Here is a 22500-nt window from a genome sequence, read left to right on the forward strand (position 1 = left end):
ATATATATATATATATATATATATATATATATATATATACATATATATATATATATATATATATATATATATATATATATATATATATATATATATATATATATATATATATATATATATATATATATATATATATATATATATATATATATATACATATATATATATATATATATATATATATATATATATATATATATATATATATATATATATATATATATATATATATATATATATATATATATATATATATATATATATATATATATATATACATATATATATATATATATATATACATATATACATATATATATATATATATATATATATACATATATATATATATATATATATAGTCCCGATTTCTCAATTGTCACTCACAGTTGTCGTGCGACTGTTGCACGACATTTGCGCGATGGTTGCACGACCGTCGTGTGACCGTCGCGCAACAGTTGCATGTTCCAAAAAAATCTCAGTTTTATCACCTGAACGTCGCGCGAATGTCGTGTGACATGTATGCGAACTCCAGGCGAAGTTCAACCCAAATTTCGCCGGGAGTTCGTGGGACATTCGTGCGATATTCGTGCGATATTCGTGAGACGTACGCAAATGTGTTTTAGTATAAATACAGTGTGATTCCAAGTGAAAATTATCGCTGTTTTATCACAACTTGGTGTCTCCAACTCGTCGCGAGCTGTCGCAGCCCAGTGAGATACAGGCTTTAAGTACCATTGTTAAGTGCTTTTGCTCACTGTATATTGCCTGCCTGATATTCGGATAACTCTGCCCTGATGTGCTTCCCGCCCCGATTATTATTAAAATAAATTTCCCTATTGTTGAATGTCCCAGCTCGTTCCCTGTCATTTATTTTTGGGTCGCCGAAATAGATGACCCTTATTGTCAGTAATTCTGTCTGTTTGTTTGGATGTTTGTTCGTTTGTCATCAGGATAATTGGGAGTAAACGTGGGCCGATTTTGACAAAACTCGGGTGGTTGGTACATCTTATGACCTAGTGCTTTGGAAATTGTGATGGTTGCTTGGGACGCTTTGGTTCCCTTGCAACAGCCGAAAAACCTTCAAAATCGGTAACGTTCACGCGAAATCAATTCAGAAAGCCATTGTCCCACGTAGGCTTATTAAATTTGGCATGCATCATCTACATGTGATGCTCCACCAAATATATTCTGTTTTTTTTGTGATATATGGAATAGTTTACCTGCAGCGCCCCCTACAAATGGGGTATGCCTGAAAATTGCCGAAAATTGAAGGTCCTCTAGCGACCAGGTGAGTGCATCGATCCGAATGAAACTTTGCAGGTTCATAGCATGCAATGCGTGCTGCAACTTTGCCTCAGGACATATTGACCGATATTGCTTACGTCAGGGGTCAAAGGTCAATTACTGCAAAAATCGATAATACGCGAGAGCTGGAGGTTCCTTCGCGCCAAATGCTACTCCTCCTAGGGTTATGGTCAGATGATCATGAAGATTCACACTAATCATCTGGAATGCATTTTGCACAAACAATCGGGCCTTATTTTCGATTTATATCTTTGTTCACCCACAGCACCCCCTTGAACTTTGGGGATTTCCAATTTCAAACCGCATTTTCGGTACTTTTCATTCAAATTGATACCGAGTAGTTATCAGGGGATGGAACTCGATGAGATTTGGTATGCATAATTTAAGGTGATTCTCTATCTGGTATTTGACATCCATTTTGTTCTATATCTTGTAGTTTCCAAATGGCAATCCTCTCAACTTGGCTGTCCGAGGGCCTTTGAGCATTCCCGCTGAAAATTCAAAGTACACTAGCTCCAAGACGGTTGAACTGAATCGAATGAATCTTTTCATGCTTATAGACCGTAATGAGTACTGCAACTTTGCTAATTTGCATAATGACCTATCTCGAGTCGGTCAGGGGTCAAAGGTCAATAAGTGCATTTTTCGGGCAAAATTACCATCAAGGCACCCTTGCTCCTACACGGATTAACCGATACGAATGAAAGTTCATAGGTTCATAGTACTCAATGGGTACTGCAACTTTGCTTCAGGACATATTGACCTATCTCGGCTAAGTCTGGGGTCAAAGGTCATGAGTGCATTGTTCGGGCAAAATGACCATTCAAAGCCCCCTTGCTCATATACGGGTTAACCGATTCGATTGCAATTTCGTAAGTACTTAGGCCTAAGTCACATTTGGCACAGCGGCCGTAGGGTCGACACAATCTATGGCCACTAGCAATTATAGGGCCGCCGCAGTATTTCCACGGTCACACAATGTAGCAGTCACATGTTTTTTTCTTCGGGGAGCCGCACGGCGTATTTATAAATTGTGGAGACCGAAAACGTGGGGGTGCCGTACGGTCTTTGATTTGGTGTCGCACGGTGACCTTAGGGCGTCCCTGCTGCGGCCATATAATTTTGAAGGCAGACGCAAGGTGCCCGCAAGGCAACTGCAGGGGGGGGGGGCCCTAAGGCGAACGTGCGGCCAGACCGATGGTGACGAGTGGGTATATATACCAGTTCTTTTTTTACTGAAATAAATATATAACAGTTCAGAATATACCAGTATATATAACTGAATATACTATAACTATAATATATATAACTGAATATACCAGTTCGGAGTGTAGGCAAACACCTATACTCCGATCTCTAGCAGTAGCGCACGGTCGACGCAGACTGCCACGGAGGCCGTATGTATGACGCACGGCGGGCGTAGGGGAACCATGCGTCGACCCTGCGTTGCCCGCAGGTAGTCACACAGACCGCAAGGCCACCGTACGTTGAACACAGGGATGCCTTAGGACTACCCTACGGCGACCGTGGAAATAGTGCGGCCGCCGTAATTTTTGGGGGGTTGGCAAAATTCATTTTTCATTGATAAGAGCCTACGGCAGCCGCACGAATAACGCAAACCGACTGTACGTCCTACGTAGGTCGACGTGGAACACATCTACATCACAGCTTGGCTTTTCGAATTGCTATGGCCAACATAGAAATGAAAAAAGTTATAACTCCGTGCTATAATTCCACGGAGACCCCTACGGCCTGTAAAAGATAGCCATATGGTGTAGGGCCACCCTGAGGCCACCTCAGAAACTCTGCGGCCGCCGCACGTTTCTGTCAATTCGGGGGGTGGGGGGGGTACGGCCGCCATATCCTAGCCGTAGAGCAAATGTGACTTAGGCTTTAGTACTAGATTAACTCAGATCAGGGGTCAAAGGTCATCGGATGCTCGGCGACCCATGGCCGCCTACCAGCTTGTTTCTTTTATTGGCTTAGCACGGTGCGTGTTGAGAAATAGCGAGGCAGTAAATTGTTCATTTGGACCGACGGTCATTGGTAACCATCCGCTCGGGTTACACACGGTTCCGGCACGGTAATGGCTCGGCACGCTCGAGGTCTGTCGAGGGTGTGAATTCCCTGGTAGCTTTGCCGTGTGGGTTATTAGGTATATTGAAGGTTGGCAATTAACCCCACCCCACGCGGTTGAATTATTGGCGATTCTTGGTCCTGTAAGGGACCCTTGCCTTTCGGACTTATCCGAGGGCCACGACCGAAATTCCGGGTGTTCGGTGGAGATGACTCTACTGCTCCACCTAGCGGTCGTGCTCGCCTCTGAGACCCGGCCCACAACAATACTACAAGTCATCACATTGATAGCCAATTCAGCCATGTCCAATTTTCCAAAACCCTCATAAATTGATGCCCTGAGGGTGGGAAGCTGAGACAGTGTGGGTGTTTTCTAAAAGCATGTGAGCTGTACTGCACGGCTCTGTCTCGCTCAGACTTCATGGCCCGATCGAGATCCCCCTCCTTCTGCGTCTTAATGAATGTGCCTGCTCTCCTACCTTCTCCAGCACATGTGCTCCCCACCATGCACATGCACACACACACACACACACACACACACACACACACACACACACACACACACACACACACACACACACACACACACACACACACACACACACACACACACACACCAGCCTTCAATGGCTGCCTGTTTTCCTTGTCATTTGATAACCAAGTAATCTTGGAGTATTAACTGCCACTTAGCCCCTAACTAGTTCATCTTTGTTTCATCTTCTACTTCTTCTGTGATAATTCAAGCTGTTATCGCATTACCCATGTCATGTCCATGTCATTCCCCAATTCAAGATCAGACTTAAGACAGAATCTGCAGAACTGGAACAACAACCGCACAAAACTTTGAATTGCCAAGATGGAGGCATTCAGGAACCAAAAGAGAAATTTTGACCTCAAAGGGAATGTTGCTGTGAAGAATATCAAACCACAGAAGGTAGTGCAAACAGCAGTAAGCTGAAGGACATTGACACACAAAGTCGACCACACAGTGTATTACACCACATATATGTGCCAATATTTGTCATTACTCTGCGCTCACAAAGCGAAACGAGGGGTTAAGCAATTGGTGGCGTATGTATGCATGTCGTACGTGTCTGTGTTTTGTTAAGAGCATACATCGTCAGCATATAAAATTGAAACTTTACCACATGCTGCATGACCATGTGATATCGCGGTCACTCTTGAGGTCAACATATGCTAATTTTCTAAAATCCTCAATTTTCATGCCATTGACTAGAAATTTGAAGAGGATTTGCATATGAGCTCACTGAATTCAACCACCAATTAATTTTGAGATCAACATTGCCCGAAAGGTAAACAGGGGCCAATTTTTTAAATTGTCAATTTTAATATCACCTCAATGAATTTAACCACCAATTATTTTTGAGGTCAACATCAGTAAAAAGGTCAACATGGGCTAAATTTCTGAAATCCTCAATTTTTATCCGATTGACTTCAAATTGGAGCAGGATTCGCACACCATGTCACTTAATTCAACCACTAACTATTTGTGCGGTCAACATTTGCCAAAAGGTCAACATAAGTCTAATTTCTAAAATTGTCAATTTTTATATGATTGACTCGATATTTGAAGAGGATTTTCATATCAGGTCACTGAATTCAACCACAAATTATTTTGAGGTCAAAATGTGAACACAGGCCTAATTACTAAAATTGAGAGATGGTGTTAAAAACTATAGATGTATATCATGACGTCTCAAAAAGTTGTGGACGAGTTATGACAAAACTTTGTTTATTTGAGTTGGTTCGGTGAAGAGAACAAGCCAACTCAAGTTTGATTCAGATCCAACATATCAGTGTGAAACAAAACATAAACTGTTCACCCTGGCAGAGGTATGTGCTCTACTGAGTGCCGTTCAACTTTATTCTGCTCTTCCAAGTGTCGCCTACGAGAGATTTTTTTTTTCAAACCCTACACGCATGAACCGCAAAGCGGGGTTAAGCAATTGGCCATGTATATACTTGTCTTCATTTTGTTAAGAGGGTACATCGAAAACTGTTCAACAGAGGAAATTGAAACTTTACCACATGTTACATGACCATTTGATATAGTGCATATTTCTTGGATGACACTGCCCTCCTTAGAGCTTAAAAAGCCTCATGCCTAGAAATAACAAAGAGAAGAGTTTGCTTCCACCATGTCCTTCTTAAGAATGTGAGGGGTATGTATTCTATGAATACCATCTAGTTTTATATCAAGGTAATCTTACTATAATTCACCATCCATCCGTCTGTCTGTTCCCAGGTACCACAAAAATGGCTGAACCGATCTCAACCATTTTTATCCCCCACCGCGTGGCGGAAGGGGGATATTGTTGTCACCCGGGTCATCCGTCCGTCCATCCATCTGTCCAGCTGGCTGGGCGTCAACATTTATTTCAATGGCGGGGGATTCCCCATCTCTGATGGGTATATTTTTGAGATATCCTGTACACAGACAAACAGACATATAGACAGACAAACAGAGAGAGTGGGGGGGTGAAAACATAACCTCCTTCACCTTCGGTGGCAGAGGTAATAAGACCCCAAAAACCAGAAAGACTGAGAAGACACAAAAGTCCCTAAAGACCCAAAATAACCAGGGCATTCCAAAGACCCCGTGGACCTAAAAGACCATGAAGACCCAAAACACCTCGAGAACCCCAAATACCTAGGGGACCAAAATACCCAACAGACCCCCGGAACTTCTGCAATAATGTAAAATGTGACTTCAGGTCCATAACCACCCCTCCCCCCCTGACACACACACACACACACCCATGTGCTTAACCCCCCACCCACCACACCCAAACTCTGTGCTCCCCTCCCCCTTTCTTCAAAACCTCAAACCCCTCAATCCCAACTCTGTCCCCTCTCTGTCCTCCCTCCCCCCAGCCAACTCTGTCATTCCTTCCCCCTTTTCTTCTTCAAGTCCTGAACTGCCCCAAACCCCAAGTACTCAATCCACCTTCCAACCCCAAGTCTACCCCTCCCACCCTTCCCCCTTCTTTATGTCTCAATCTCCTTCTTCCAACTCCATGCACCCTCACCCCCAACTCTGTCCTCCCCTCTCAATTTCTTCCTGTTCTTAACAACATCACACAAATACTGGGCAATACAGGGAACTTTGGCATATGAGAAGGCCTTTCAGCCTGCCATGCCTGCATTGTTGCTGTTCCCGTTTGTTAAAACAATGTGAATTTATCATTCAATCTTTATCTACTTTTAGCAATCACTTCTCCCCTTTCATTCCTTATCCTTACTATAATTCACAGACCGGTGTTTGTGTGTTTGTTTGTTTGTTTGTCACGCTGCTCCTCCTACAGTTGTGGGCTGATTCCTTCCAGACTTACTATTAATGTATAGGGGTGTTTATATCTTTGCTGTGAGGGGTGTTTATATCTTTGCTGTGGTCTTGGGGGGGTGTCGAAGAAATAGGGTGGCGGGGGGGGATAGTGGTGGACGCAAATTCTCCATGTAAATGTGTATCATTTAGTGCCGCCTTTCGGTGGGGGAGGATATTGCAAGCCTCCACCATTTACAGAACAGTATTCCTGCCCCCACGTTTTCCAGTGCAGTGAGGTGTTTTGAATTGTAAGCAGAACAATGGGGGGGGGGGTGGCAGGTCAGGTGGGCCATTTGGCATGGGCCTACCATACAGAAAATGTTCAATGTCTTCCGTTCAAGTCCCCAGCGGTGGGAGATACTGAAAGAACACCTTCCTGTCTCACTGCATAAAATGTCAAAGACAATGTGGTCAGCGAGAATTGACTGTGTAAAACCAATTGCACGGCATTTGGAAAGTGTTAGTCATACGTATTTAGTACTGCTTACAAAAATACTTAATGAGCAGTTTGAAATGGGGCCTACATTTCCCATCTGGCCTGGGCCTATTACCAGCTTTGCATGGGCCTGATTTAAGCAGTGGGTATATTTTTGCTTCATGCACATAACTTCATGTTTCTTTTGCCGACACAGTGCTGTCAGTTGCCTACCGACACCACCCAAATATCGGTACTGTATGTGTCAGAAGAACATGCAACATGCTTGGAACAAGATCGCCCATAGGGGGGTACTCGGCTCGTTGTAAAAATGGCATTAATACATCAATATTCGGTAAATATGTAAACTTCAAGGTTAGGTAAAGGGATGTGCATAAATTGCAGGCATGATGTGCCAAAAGGCTTCCTCACACATCTCTTCATCCTCCATCCTTTACACTAGTAATCCGTTTTTTTTTTTTTTGCACCATTTCCTTTGCAGCATTTGCTGCTGTGCTGAGGAGCAGTTTGACTTCTATTGTGGGGGTGTTTCCCCAAGAGTACACTGTGCCATTACTGAGTGGCCAAGGAATGGCAGGAATATTTGCTGCTTTATCCAAGATCATCACTCTGCTTATGCGTAAGAAAGAAAACATTGTATTGAAACATCTATTTGGTGTTTTGCTTTTGTGATTTGATCACCAATAATTATTTACATATTCAAAGAACTAAAATAACAAAACCAGGTACAAGCATTCAAGTATTTAGGAAGCATAATATCTACAGATGGAAGGTGCAACAAAGAAATAAGAACAAGGATAGCATTGGGAAAGATGTCATATAGTTTGAAGAGACAGTTGTGAACTGGAAAACTGAATAAACAACATAGGAAGTGACTTGTAAAGATCTTTATTTGGAGTGTTGTTTTTTAAGGATGTGAGATTTGAACTTTATGGAAAGAGGAGACCAACTTATTAAATAGCATTGAAATGTGTTTGAAGGAGAATGGAAAAGATAAACTGGACAGAAAAAGGAACAAACTGGAAGGGCACTCGGTAGAGCGCATACCTCTGCACCGTAATGCCTGATCCACGAGAACATATCCAGCCCAATACATTTTTTGAAATATCGTGCTATATATCGTTTTTGAGCCCTTTCTCTCAATGGTGAAGAATCACGTAAAAACCTCGAGTCGTCTGATCCGGATTTGGATCTCCACCAAAATCTAATCAGTTCGTCCTTGTCACACAAGCACCCTGTCCACAAACTTTCATCCGAATCCATCCACAACTTTTTGAAATATCCTGTACACACACAAAGAAACAGACAGACAGAAAGAGGTGAAAACATAGTCTTCGATGGCAGAGGTAACGAGAGAGTTCATAGAACACCTTACCACATGTAGTGTAGTGTATAATTCAATTTAAATAAAATAATGATTTTAAAAGGTAGGATAAAAAACATTCAGGAGGTTAATAACATTGATGCAGTCTGACACACCACCTTATCAAATTGTTACGGATTTGGAAACCTTGTGCACTCAAACAGCCAGAGTCCCCGTAGTTCAGTTATTTCGAGAAGTATGTGTATAGTTAGAATCCTTCCCCTTAAATTGTTCTTAAATACGCACCATGGTGGGCCAAAATGAGCTGGAGCAGGTGGGTTTAGAGGTAGGTTTAGACTTTCGAGGAACCGATGGCCCAGGACGAAACCCCCACGCAAGAACTTTTCCCGCAGCCAAACCCAGAAGGGGTATTAGGAGTGGCAGGGGCGGGATATGACACTCCCTCCCCCGTCAAAGTCCCCCCCCCATTTTCTGCTAGTTCCGCACACCATCATGACGGATCGGCTTCCTCAGGGTCATTTGACATGAGACAGATGTTGGAGGCGTTGATGCGAAAGATGGACGCAAATGCGCAAGTAGCGTAAGAAATGAATGCAAATGTGCAAAGAAATACGCAGGATTTACAAAACAAAATGGATGCAAGCATGCAAGCATGAAGAGAGGATATGCAGGCATGGAGAGAGGAGATGCGGACAATGGATTGGAAAATGGCGGCACCACGTGGCGGAGCGACCAAACCAACCAGGAGTGCGCAATATGTTCGGTCCGCAATGGCGACGGGTGAGGTTGGGGTTACGAGCGACGACACGATAATTAAAGGGGAAACATGTAGGGTGAGACATGAGGGGACGACGGAAAAAGTAAAGGAGGTGACGGAAGCGCAGAAAATAAAAGAGATGAAAAGCCAGGAATGAACGGAAATAATAAACGAGGTGACTGAGACGCAGAAATCAAAAGAGGGGGACGGATTGCATGAAACTGAACAGGAACACACACAAGTAGAGATAAGAAGGGACAATGGGGTTGAGCTGGTGGGATGTATCGGGACCCAGTTCGAGCATCAGGTTAACCTCCCTCAGGAACAGAGGAAGACGGTATGCTCCCTCAAAGTGGATTGTGACCAAGTGAGTCCGGTCGAGCCGTGCGAGGTCGAGCGGGTGCATGGTACGAACGGGTCCATGCGGAGTTTGGGGGGAGTAGAGGCTTTGGGATCCCTTGTGTGGACTCCCACCCCCGATCTGATTGTCCCGGAGTGCGTTTCAAGGTGTGCGAATGGTGTGAGTGTCATGGCATGCATGAGTGCGTGCGTGGAAATGGACGATGGACCGATCCAGACGGGAGACTTGAATGGCGAGCCCGGAAGGCCGCAAAGGGTTAATTTGGCAACCGCGCCGGGTTCGCGCGACAGCGCGTACGAGGCCCATGGCACGTTTCACGCACGGCCCGCACGCGCGTGTCTGCGCGATCACAATCCGGCGCGAGAACGCTCCACGTTGGATACAAGCCAGCCACGTGGACGGCAAAAATGGTGGCGAATGTTGTGTGAATTTGGAACGGATGGGTCCGCATGCGGGCATGTGTGTGAAGCTCCCCATGCTGCGCGCCGCGTGTTCTGTTCGTGGAACGTGCGGAGCAGGTTCCCGTTATGATACGCTTGGGCTGGCCTGCACTGGAAACCATGCAGGTTCGGTGCGCGGGTGACGTCACTGGGGACCTCACGGCACGAGTTATGGGCAAACAGTGCATGTTGTCTCACGTGGGGAATCCCTCGAAGGCGAGCGCTTGTTGCGATGCGCAGGGCGATGACAAGGCCCCAGGTATCGTCCGACGGAAGGGACGAATGAGCGAGTCGCAGACCGCCGACCTGATCATGCAAGAAAAAAATAAAAGCCTCGCTCCAAGTACACAGCCCCGGCCAGGATGCGGTAAACATCCTGCTTGGGCATAGGAGCACAAGTTAGTGGGAAGGGTGAGCGTTAGACCAGCCTCATGGGGGCATGAGCCGTCCTCCATGGGGCCCGTGGAACAAGTTAGTGGGAATTTAGTTTAGATTTAGAAATGGATTTGGGAGACACGGACCGACATGGAATGTGTAGTGGGGATGTAGCTTAGCGATAGAGTTAAATGGTATGTGCACTAGTGTAATGGATGATGAGGGGCATGAGCTAGTTAGGGGGACATAGTTGTTGGAGTGTGATGTGAGAAATGGAAGAAAAAAGAATGTGTACAATGAGTGAATGTGGGACAGCGGGCTCGAGTGTATGAATGGAGTGAATGTGTAATGCATGGTGCGAATGAATGATTGGGCGGAGGAGTGAATCCCACCCAAGGAAACCCGGGGTCAGTGTAATGCTAGTTAGAGGGTTAGATAAATTTACCAAAAGGAGGTCGTTTTGTTGTTGGTGTGGGAAGAAGGCTCAAAACCTTTTTGAAGGGTGCAGGAGTCCATTGACCAGCTGGGAGCATGGTTGTGGAAAGGAGAGTATTGAGTAGAGGGCACCCCGGGCACCGGACTAGTCGGCCATAGTAGGCCATGGGTCCAAGGGACCGGGATAGTGTACAGGGCACGGGTGGCCCGTCGGAAACTGGACCCGTAGCACCGAGATGCCACGTGGGCATATACGGGTGAGTAGCCGGGAAGGGCACTCCCCGCGTTAATCGGGAGTAGGTAGGTTCGGAGACAGCCTCAGGGCCCGGGGGTGCCGTAGTTTGAGTTTGGCAGACGGAAGTCCCTGCCAGTTGAGCCACACTGCCCAGCCACGAAATTGTGCAAGAGCACGAGAGAATTTTTTTGCCAGGGTCCAAATTAATAATGGACACCAACACAGGCGAAGGGAATCATGGTCTCCAGAACAAATAGTTTAAAGAGACAGGCGTTTTGAAAAGCCCCTGAGATAGTTTAAAGTTTAATAGATGCAAGGATAGATAGGAAATGTATCCCATCGCTCTCCGTAGGCCGCTGGGCCCACCTTGGGAAGGATTGCTGAATTATGAGGAGGTTGTTCTGAGGCTTTGTTGGGCCTCAAGGTAGGACACTTGTCTCTTCCTTATTCCCCTCCAAAAAGGATCTTAGGGGTTGGGAGTCGGTGGACAGGATATGTTAGCCGGACAAGGACAGTAGCAGGGTTAGGGACCAGCAATTATAAAGAAAAAAAACAACAAAAAACAAAAAAAATGAATGAAAGGGGGCTACATTTTGTTTTCTTGTTGAAAACTAAGTGAGTGGGTATGCACAGAGACAGGCAAAGGCGATAGGTTGGGGGGGGGGGAGACAGTAGTGTAGGTCCGAGCCAGTTTTCAGAGCGGCCGGCACCACCGCACTCCCTCCACAGAACCTCACGGACTAGACCAGAGGCCGGCCAGCTACATATGCCGGCCTGTTTGTGCTACACCTCCTGGTCCGCGTTTGCCATGCCTTCACTTGCCTGCCTTGCCTTGACCCCATGCCTGCTTTGCCCTTGTTGCATTGCCCCCATGTCACCATCTCAACCATGTGTGGCAGGACCATTTTCAGTGTTTTGCAAGGACTGCCCTGCAGGCAGCCACACCACGAGGACTGCATTGTGCAGCCTGTGCATCGTTTGCATCCATCATCCATTTTGTGTTTTTGCATCCTGTCCATTCCATTCACATGTGCCAGGGACTGCATTGAGCAGCCCAGCTCCCTCCTTCTTGAAAAAAGGCAGTACAAATGGCCTGTGGGACAGCGCGTGGCCTGCCGTGTTCGGGTGAGTTGCCTCCAGCAGCTGAGGTATGAAGGAAGAAAGGAAAAAAAAAAAAGGTTCAGTGAGACAAAAAAAGGGGACCTTTTGAGTAGGCCCTGAAGACATCTGACCTTCAAGCTGCTGTGCACTCACCCACACAAAATGATTGACATTACTGTGCCTCTTTTCCCACAGATAACAGGTCCTGGGCCATGGTTAGTGTAAATATTAGAAAATGTAAATAAGTTCTTAACCCACCTGTGTGTTTGTCTTTGCGCCGGCAATTTAGTTAAGTTGTCCGAGTGAGTCTGGTAGTTTAGTTATTTCGCGCACAAGGTTGTTTATTTTTGGGACACGTATAAAAATGTCACACTCAGGGATCCGTAGGTAAAACGTACTTGTGGGGAAAAACTTACACATTCATGCCACACGAAAATTTCACGACTCGGGACGAGTCTGTAAAATGGGGAGGGGTAGTATTACGGATTTGGAAACCTTGTGCACACAAACAGCCAGAGTCCCCGTAGCTCAGTTATTTCGATAAGTATGTGTATAGTTAGAATCCATCCCCAATGTCCAATGGGAATTTTGTGTGTGCGCTGAGTTATTTTTTTTTTAGTTAGGTTTTTTACATCAACAACAACAGCAACAGCAACACCGTCCCGCACTCAACCTGGTCGCCATTGCCCACGTGTTTTTGGCTGAGGGCGTTGGCGGAGCCTCCATCGCTTCGGATCGAGGCTCCGCTCCAAGGAGGGGCATAGAGCATTTCCTTCAGCCAATGAGTGAAGGGCGAGCATCGCACGTGCGCCCCAGCCAATCAGGGGGGCTGACCATCTCGGGCGGCTCCACCCAGCCAGATGGAGTGTTCGGCCTGACCAATGAAGGGCGGCCACGAGTCGTCCAACAACCCCTCGTCCAATCCGGAGGCGAGTCCCTCAGAGCGGTGCCCTTGACCCGCGGGGGAGGGGGAGGATAAGAGGATGTGGCGAGCCGTGGAGAAGAAAGGTTCACCTCGTCAAAAGCAAGCAAGGTTCGCCTCATCGAAGCAAGCAAGAGGGTTCGCCTCGTCAAATCAAGAAAGGTTCGCCTCATCGAAGCAAGCAAGAGGGTTCCCCTCGTCGAAGCAAGAAAGGTTCGCCTCCTCGAAGCAAGAAAGGTTCGCCTCGCCGAAGCAAAGAGAGGAAGCCTCATCTTGCCTGCTGGTGTTCTCATCTGGTCCGTGCCCGTGCTGGCTGGCATCTGTGGCGCTGCAATTGGTCCCTTTTGCTTGGTGCTGCGTTGTTGGTGGTGGGTTCGAGTCCCGCCACCGGACAAGTTCAAGCAGACCGCACGAGATGGGCAGGTGCAAATACAGGCCGCGGCCAGCATTTTTGTGTGTGCGTGTGTGTGTGCGTGTGTCCGTGTGTGTGCGTGTGCGTGTGCGTGTGTGTGTGTGTGTGTGTGTGTGTGTGTGTGTGTGTGTGAGTTTGGCGCCCATCTGTAAAAGTCGAAATTGTCAAGTGTTTTTCATTGTACATGGTTTTCATTTCTTTTATACGTGATAATTCTGCTCTTTTTGTGCTCCCCCTCCCAGATTATTGTTATAAATAAACCCCTGTTAACTGCACCAGCTCGTTTTCTGTGCTTTCCTTCATTGGCCAAGCGAGGTGCGTATTGAGAAATAGTAAGGCCGTTCGGGCCGTTAAGTTGTCATTTGGTCCGGCGTGGCTTTGGTAACTTCCGCTCGGTTACGCCGGATCTGAGTCGGTGATAGCGACTCGATTCGGACAAAGTCGGCCGAGGGTGTGGTTTCCCCGGTAGTTAGACAGCGTGGGTACTTAGGTAAATTGGAATTAGACAAGTGGACCCTTCCTCACGCCGTCGAAATATTGGCGACCACCGTCCTCTAAGTTACCCGTGACTTTTCGGAGTTGTCCGAGAGTCACGACCTAAATTCCGGGTGTTCGGTGGGAGTCGACTCCACTGCTCCACCTCGTGGTCGTTTATTTCCACAGAAACCCGGCCCACAACAATATAACATGTCCAAGTTCTGTGAAACGATAGATTTTTTTGGAATTCGAAGGTGATTTGTGTTCTACAGTGTTTAAGTATATCATTTAATTGAAATTGAATAAAAATTATCAAGGTCATAAAAAAAAAATTCTGGAAATTTGCCGCCATTGATGCAGTGGCCATTACACCACCCGATCAAACACATCACATTACTTCTTCGTGCCTGTTGTTTGAGTCCTTTTTGATGCCCTTAAAAACAGGAAGTTTCCTGTTTGGAATGATTTTCAATTTTGTTTGACTGCCTGACAAGCAGACATAGTAAAACAATTATCTCGCTCCTCTCTGCACATGTGAGATTGCGACACATGCTGAGCCAAAGTATGCAAAACTGCACGTTCGTTTTTCCATTCATGTTCTGATTCATGTTCAAAATACAACATTCAATTTCAGTTAATTTGTTCCTCGATCATAAACTGACATTTGTGGATGTATGGACGGACAGGACAGACAGAAGTGGAACAATTGCTGAACCTAGCTTTTTGCTTCACGTGTGCGGGATAGTGATGAAATGTTGAGTCCAGTGAATGAACAAAGAAATTTGAAGAACATAATTCGGAATTGGGCAGGGCACGTCTGAAGAGGATATTGATGAGTAAGAGATACTATGGAGGAAAGATTTCAGGGAAAAATAAGAGGAGGAAGGAAGAGAATATCAACACTGGATGATTCAGGGTGGCGCAACACGAATCACTCGCTTGGGGCGATGCGGCAGGCAAAAGTGTCCGCAGCGAGTGAACTATTCGCTCAGGGCGACGCGGCGGGCAAAAGTGTCCGCAGTGAGTGAACGATTTGCTCAGGGTGACGCGGTGGGCAAAAGTGTCCGCAGCGAGTGACTGATTCGCTAAGAGCGACGTAGTGAGTAAATGATTCGCAAAGGGCGACGTAGCGAGTAAACGATTCGCTCAGGGCAATGCAGCAAGTGAACAATTCCTTCAGGGCAACGCGGCGGGCAAAAGTGTCCGCAGCGAGTGACTGATTCGCTCAGGGCGACGCGGTGAGTAAATGATTCGCTTTGGGCGACGGAGCGAGTGAACGATTCGCTCAGGGAAATGCAGCAAGTGAGCAATTCCTTCAGGGCAACGCGGTGGGCAAAAGTATCTGCAGCGAGTGAAGGAATCGCTCAGGGTGACGCGGTGGGCAAAATTGTCCGCAGTGAGTGAATGATTCGCTCATGGTGACGCGGCAGGAAAAAGTGTTCACAGGGAGTGAACGATTCGCTCAGGGCAGTGCGGCGGGCAAATGAGTCCACAGCGAGTGAACGATTCGCTCAGGGCGATGCGGCGGGCAAAAGTGTTCACAGCGAGTGAATGATTCGCTCAGGGCGATGCTGCGGGCAAAAGTGTTCGCAGCGAGTGAACAATTCGCTCAGGGTGAAGCGGCAGGCAAAAGTGTCCGCAGTGACTGAATGATTCGCTCACGGCGATGCGGCCGTCATAAGTGCCTGCAGCGGGTGAACAATTTGCTCAGGGCGACGCGGCAGGCAAAAGTGTCCGCATCGACTGAACGATTTGCTCAGGGCGATGCGGCGGGAAAAAGTATCCGCAGCGAGTGAACAATTTATTCACTCAAGGTGACGTGGTGGGCAAAAGTGTCTGCAGCAATGCGGCGGGCAAAAGTGTCCGCAGCGAGTGAAACATTCACTCAGGGCGACACTGTGGGAAAAAGTGTCTGCAGCAAATGAATAATTCGCTCAGGGCGATGCGGCGGGCAAAAGTGTCCGCTGCGAGTGAACGATTCACTCAGAGCGATGCGGCAGGCAAAAGTGTCCGCAGCGAGTGAATGATTCTTTCGATCAGGGTGATGCGGCAGGCAAAAGCGTCCCCAGCGAGTGAACAATTCAGTCGATCAGGGCGATGTGGAAGGCAAAAGTGTCTGCAGCGAAGGATCGATTCGCTCAGGGCAACACGGTGGGAAAAAGTGTCCACAGTGAGTGAACGATTCGCTCAGGGCAGTGCGGCAGGCAAAAGTGTCCGCAGCGAGTGACCGATTCGCTCAGGGTGACGCGGTGGGCAAAAGTGTCCACAGCGAGTGAACGATTTGCTCAGGATGACGCGGTGGGCAAAAGTGTCCACAGCGAGTGAATGATTCACTCAGGGTGACGCGGTGGGCAAAAGTGTCCGCAGCGAGTGAACGATTCGCTCAGGGTGACCCGGTGGGCAAAAGTGTCCACAGCGAGTGAATGTTTCACTCAGGGTGACACGGCGGGAAAAAGTGTCCACAGTGAGTGAACGATTCGCTCAGGGCAGTGCGGCGGGCAAATGAGTCCACAGTGAGTGAACGATTCGCTCAGGGCGATGTGGCGAGCAAAAGTTCACAGCAAGTGAACGATTCGCTCAGGGCGATGCTGCGGGCAAAAGTGTCTGCAGCGAGTGAATGATTCATTCGATCAGGGTGATGTGGCAGTCAAAAGCATCTGCAGCGAGTGTACAATTCATTCGATCAGGGGGATGCGGCGGGCAAAAGCGTCCCCAGCGAGTGAATAATTCAGTCGATCAGGGCGATGCGGAAGGCAAAAGTGTCTGCAGCGAGGGATCGATTCGCTCAGGGCGACGCGGCGGGCAAAAGTGTCCGCAGTGATTAAACAATTCACTCACGGTGATCAAAAGTGTCTGCAGCGGGTGAACGATTTGCTCAGGATGATGCAGTGGACAAAAGTATCCGCAGCGAGTGAACAATTCATTCGATCAGGGCGATGCAGCGGGAAAAAGTATCCACAGCGAGTGAACGATTTGCTCAGGAGATGCAGTGGGCAAAAGTGTCCGCAGTGAGTGAACAATTCGCTCAGGGTGACACAGCAAGTAAACAATTCGCTTAGGGTGACGCAGCGAGTGAACAATTCACTCAGGGCGACACGGCAGGCAAAATTGTCTCCAGCGAGTGAACGATTTGCTCAGGTGATGCGGTGGGAAAAAGTGTCCGCAATGAGTGACCGATTCGCTCAGGGTGTTGCGGCGGGCAAAAGTGTATGCAGCGAGTCAAGGATTCGCTCAGGGTGACACGGCAGGTAAAAGTGCCTGCAGCAAGTGAAAGATTCGCTAAGCCGACGCGGTGGGCAAAAGTGTCTGCAGCGAGTGAACTATTTGCTCGGGGCGATGCGGTGGGCAAAAGTGTGCAGCGAGTGGATAATTTGCTCAGGGCGACGCGGTGGGCAATGGTGTCTGCAGACAGACGGGAGCTGGAGAGAGCAGAGCCTGGAGCGCAGCCTGCTGTGCCGTCCCGAGCTGTGGGTCGCTGGGAAGAGGCCGGAGAGGAGTCGCCAACCAGCGGCATAACAGTCCGAGGTGATCGGGCCCCGGAACAGTCCAAACGACGCGGAGGAACGGACGGGCTCTTAAGAGAGCATCAACTCTGAAAGAGCAAAGGCCCGTTCGATCCTCTGAGGCGTTGTCGACTAGGCCCGATCGATCGGGCCACTCGACGAGGCCTGGGCAGCGCCGCGGTCACACCAGCTGCCGTATGGACGGGACACCAAGGAGCACCCAGCGAGTCGCCAGGAAGGCGGCAGGTAACCAGCGCGGCCTCTCGGAGCTCCTTCGGTCTCCCAAGCTCTGAGAAACATTAAAGACTTACGAGCCCGGGCCTTTTCTTTTCTGGGGTTTTGCATGAACGTTGTAGCGCCATGTCTTTAAGTAGAACTGTTAAGTGCATGTGTGTAAATAAATAATAATAGACGGTGGTAGTTCTTTTTCTTGCTTGTGTTTTGTCCCGTACGTGCATTGGTTGCATACATGACTGCATGATTGTATATGTTCATTGGTTGCATACATGACTGCATGATTGCATATGTGTCGTTCTAGAAATAAATGTCCTTGTGTGAATGTCAATCCGTTCGTCGCGTCCTTTTCCTTCAAATTGCACTGCCGTATTGCATTCAAAATAATAGCTGGCTTTTTAATAGCTGATAATAGAATCGGATCCAACGGGCTTTCACGATAATACCCCGCTCGGTTATCCCAAAACGGAGCGAGCTGCTTAAGCGGCTCGTTTCCAAGCAGGCCCCGTTGAGGTACAGTCTCTCGGTAGTCTGCCCGCGCGATTAATTCGGTAAATCGTCCATTCGGCGATCGGACCCTGTAGCGTGGGTAGAGTGTTGACTCGGCTGTGGTGTGCATTAAAAACACACCCGTAGCGGGATTTTGGCGTTGTTCCGAAAGCTGCGACGAGATTGGTACGTCGGTGGGCGAGCGCGGCCGCTATTAGCTAGAAACGGTCGTCCGAACGCCAGCTGGCGGAAATCTGAAACAATATATATATATATATATATATACACACACACACACAAGCCGGTAGGCGCCCATGGGTCGCCGAGCATCCGATGACCTTTGACCCCTGATCTGAGTTAATGTAGTACTAAGTACTTACGAAATTGCAATCAGATCGGTTAACCCGTGTATGAGCAAGGGGGCTTTGAATGGTCATTTTTCCCGAACAATGCACTCATTGACCTTTGACCCCTGACTTAGCTGAGATAGGTCAATATGTCCTGAAGCAAAGTTGTAGTACCCATTGAGTACTATGTACCTATGAATTTTAATTCGTATCGGTTAACCCGCGTCGGAGCAAGGGGGCTTTGAATGGTCATTTTGCCCGAAAAATGCACTCATTGACCTTTGACCCCTAACCTTGCCGAGATAGGTCAATATGTTCTGAAGCATAGTTGTAGTACTCATTGAGTACTATGTACCTATGAACTTTTATTCGTATCGGTTAATCCGTGTAGGAGCAAGGGTGCCTTAAATGGTAATTTCGCCCGAAAAATGCACTTATTGACCTTTTCCCCCTGAACTAGTCGAGATAGGTAATTATGCAAATGAGCAAAGTTGTAGTACTCATTACGGACTATAAGCATGAAAAGATTCATTTCATTTGGTTCAACCATCTTGGAGCTAGTGTACTTTGAATTTTCAGCGGGAATGCTCAAAGGCCCTCGGACACCCAAGTTGAGAGGGTTGCCATTTGGAAACTATAAGATATAGAACAAAATGGATGTCAACTTTTGGATAGAGAATCACCTTAAGATAATGCATACCATATCTCATCGAGTTCCATCTCCTGATAACTACTTGGTATCAATTTGAATAAAAAGTACCGAAAATGCGGTTTGATATCGGAAATCCCCAAAGTTCGAGGGGGTGCTGTGGGTGAACAAAGATATAAATCGAAAATCCGGCTCGTTTGTTTGTGCACAACGCATTCCAGATGATTAGTGTGAATTTTCATGACCATCTGACCATAACCTTAGGAGGAGTAGCATTTGGCGCGAAGGCACCTCCAGCTCTCGCATATTATCGATTTTTGCACTAATTGACCTTTGACCCCTGACCTAAGCAATATCGGTCAATATGTCCTGAGGCAAAGTTGTAGAACTCATTGCGTGCTATGAACCTGCAAAGTTTGATTTGGATCGATGCACTAACCTGGTCGCTAGTGGACCTTCAATTTTCGGGCATTCCCCATTTGTAGGGGGCGCTGCCGGTAAACTATTCTATATATCACAAAAATGGAATATATTTGGTGGAGCATCACCTGTGGATGATGCATGCCAAATTTCATAAGCCTACGTGGGATAATGGCTTTCGGAATTGATTTCGCGTGAACAGTACCGATTTTGAAGGTTTTTTTGCTGTTGCTAGGGAACCAAAGCGTCCCGAGCAACCATCACAATTTCCAAAGCACTAGGTCATAAGATGTACCTACCACCCGAGTATGGTCAAAATCGGCCCACGTTTACGACCAATTATGCTGATGACAAACGAACAAACATCCAAACAAACAGACAGAATTACTGACGATAATGGTCACCTATTTCGGCAACTCAACAATATATATATATATATATATATATATATATATATATATATATATATATATATATATATATATATATATATATATATATATATATATATATATATATATATATTGATAAAACTTGACCAAACTCGCTCCTGTTTTTATACAAACGAGCATGAGCCGATCAAGTCTCAAGGCAATGTTTTGTTCGTTACACGCGAACTTCTTCAAAGCCCCATAAACAATTGAGTGTGTGGCCTGCTTAATTCTGCCTTGTGTTAATCCCCTTCTGTCGTCCTGTCGAACACGACACGTCCTGTCGAATACACTGATGTTCGGAGTGGAAAACAAAATTATTATTTTTCTCGCTGTTAACGTGAATTATCCTTGCTAGATTCTCTGCTCCCTCTGCATTTCTTTCATGCATGATCTGGTAAAATACGTATGTGCATTAAAACTTGGCAAGTTATTGGGCATGCATTGTCCATCCGGGTTGGTCCTCCTTGGTGTGTGATGTGATATGATATGATGTCGCGTGGTCTTGTTGTAGGTGGGGTAGGATTGTGGGTGGAGCGAGTCCTCCTCGGTGAAGATTGTGTGATGGGGCATGTATGTGGTAGAGTGATTGGTGTGTCCTCTGGGCTCAATATTCTCGACACGTTGTGGGTTGTTTGTGGTCCGCTTGTTCAAACCTGGCACACAGATAAATAATGATGGCTTACATGAGCACGTCATTTTTTTTTCTTGATCAGATCCAAGATGGCCGACTGGCAGTCATTTTAGTTGGAAAAAACCCTGATGTTGAACACTTTTCAACCATTTATCGGACATGCATTTTCCGATGTTGTTCAAACTTGGCTCCCAGGTAAAGAACGATGGCTTACATATGCACATCATTTTTTTTTTTTACAAGATCAGATCCAAGATGGCCGACTGCTGGCCATTTTCTTACTTTAATGTGCCCCAAACCATTTCTCAGACATTTATGATCTGATTTTGTTCAAACATGGCACAAGCGCGATACATCATGGCATACATGTGCCCTTCACCTTATTTTGCGATCTAATTAAAGATGGCCGACTGGCAGCCATTTTAGTCGTACATAAATATGGGCTTTCCCTTTAACTCCATACAGCAAAATTACTAAAACAATGGGGGCTATGACATTTTATGTTTTTTTTTACTTGTTTAATGCTAATGTCCCAAATAATCCGACTGCAAGAGATGATTTTTTTCCCCCCACCTTGATGGTTGTTTATCCAAAATAAATTTTGGTGAGTTTTCTTTTTTGCCTGGCTGGTGATTCCAACTGGACGTTGGAACCGGTTCTAGATCATAATTGTGCAGAACCTCACCCTGAGCATGTGAAAAGCTTTCGTGCAATTAAACTTGGTTGATGGATGGAGGTTGCAACACTCCAATGTTAACATTTCTTTTGTGGTGCCGAAATTGCAATAATAGGATATCAATTGCATGTTTCAACAGATTATATGTGAACAATGGATTTCAACCTTTTATTTTGTCTGCTGCCATTTCGATCCAAGGTTTTTGGTGTCCCTAACCACCACTTGGTGTCCTTAAACTTAATTCCCCATCCCTCCTCCCTCGTCCATGTTCAGCATAGGAGTGCCTTTTGGGTGTTCATCTTTTGGAGGATGTTCATTTTTGTGTGGCTTTTAGAGTCTTTTGGACATCTCTCTGTGTGAGAAGGAACTCCTTTCACAGTAGGTGACAGTGGTGAGACAATGTGAAAAGTTATATTAATGTTTATTGTTCGCAATACAATCATTCCAGAGAAAGGTTGGCTTTGATTACCGATCTAGAGAAGGACACATTGTAGTTGCAAAGAAATCCTTTGGAGTTAAACAATATGGAATAATATCCAGAATTCATAAATAAGAAACAACTACACATTACATCTTCTGATGAAACAATGTGCAAAAGGGGCCTTCATATGACTTTGGTTCAAGAATGTTAACCGATTTGATGCTCCGCTTTGGAAGACCTGAATCCAGATCTGGATCGAGCTTCCAAGCCCCAACAGTTAACGGCTCGATTTTATAAAGACATTTTCCACTCATGCTGAGAAGTTTTTCTTCTTGGAAAATAAAAGGAAGGCACAACAGAAACTATTGTCTTTACATTCTTCAGAAGGTGGAACTGTGTGTGAATGTCTCAGAAGATAAAAAAAACTACTCATGGAATCACTTTAAATTAATGTTGTTGCAGGACAAATACAATTAGTAGATATATGTAACTATAGCTTTACATTAATTATAAGGATATTAACAATTAACAAACACATGGTGTTAGGGAGTTAAACCATGGTTCTTTGTATCAAGCCAGGAGTTTAGATGGGAAGATCACTAACAGGCATTGCACGGTTCCCATATTCTGTTCATTTTGATTCACTTGAGTGAACTGGAAGTCTTTTGTAGAGGTTTTCAAGATTTGGATC

The 22500-nt window shown here is 46.2% G+C and overlaps 1 protein-coding gene across 1 annotated transcript in view; it reads left to right on the plus strand.

The window, feature by feature from the left end:
• Positions 1 to 22500, plus strand: part of LOC147035681 (equilibrative nucleoside transporter 1-like) — a 261512-nt gene that overhangs the window by 119516 nt on the left and 119496 nt on the right. Inside the window, exon 7 of the mRNA XM_085846616.1 lies at positions 7648 to 7785. Coding sequence (XP_085702742.1) covers positions 7648 to 7785 — 138 coding nt within the window. The remainder of the gene's footprint in view (positions 1 to 7647; positions 7786 to 22500) is intronic.

Source organism: Eptatretus burgeri, chromosome 1 (genome assembly GCF_056783735.1).
Source record: "Eptatretus burgeri isolate ZD-2024b chromosome 1, Ebu_testis_v1, whole genome shotgun sequence".
Lineage (NCBI taxonomy): Eukaryota > Metazoa > Chordata > Myxini > Myxiniformes > Myxinidae > Eptatretus > Eptatretus burgeri.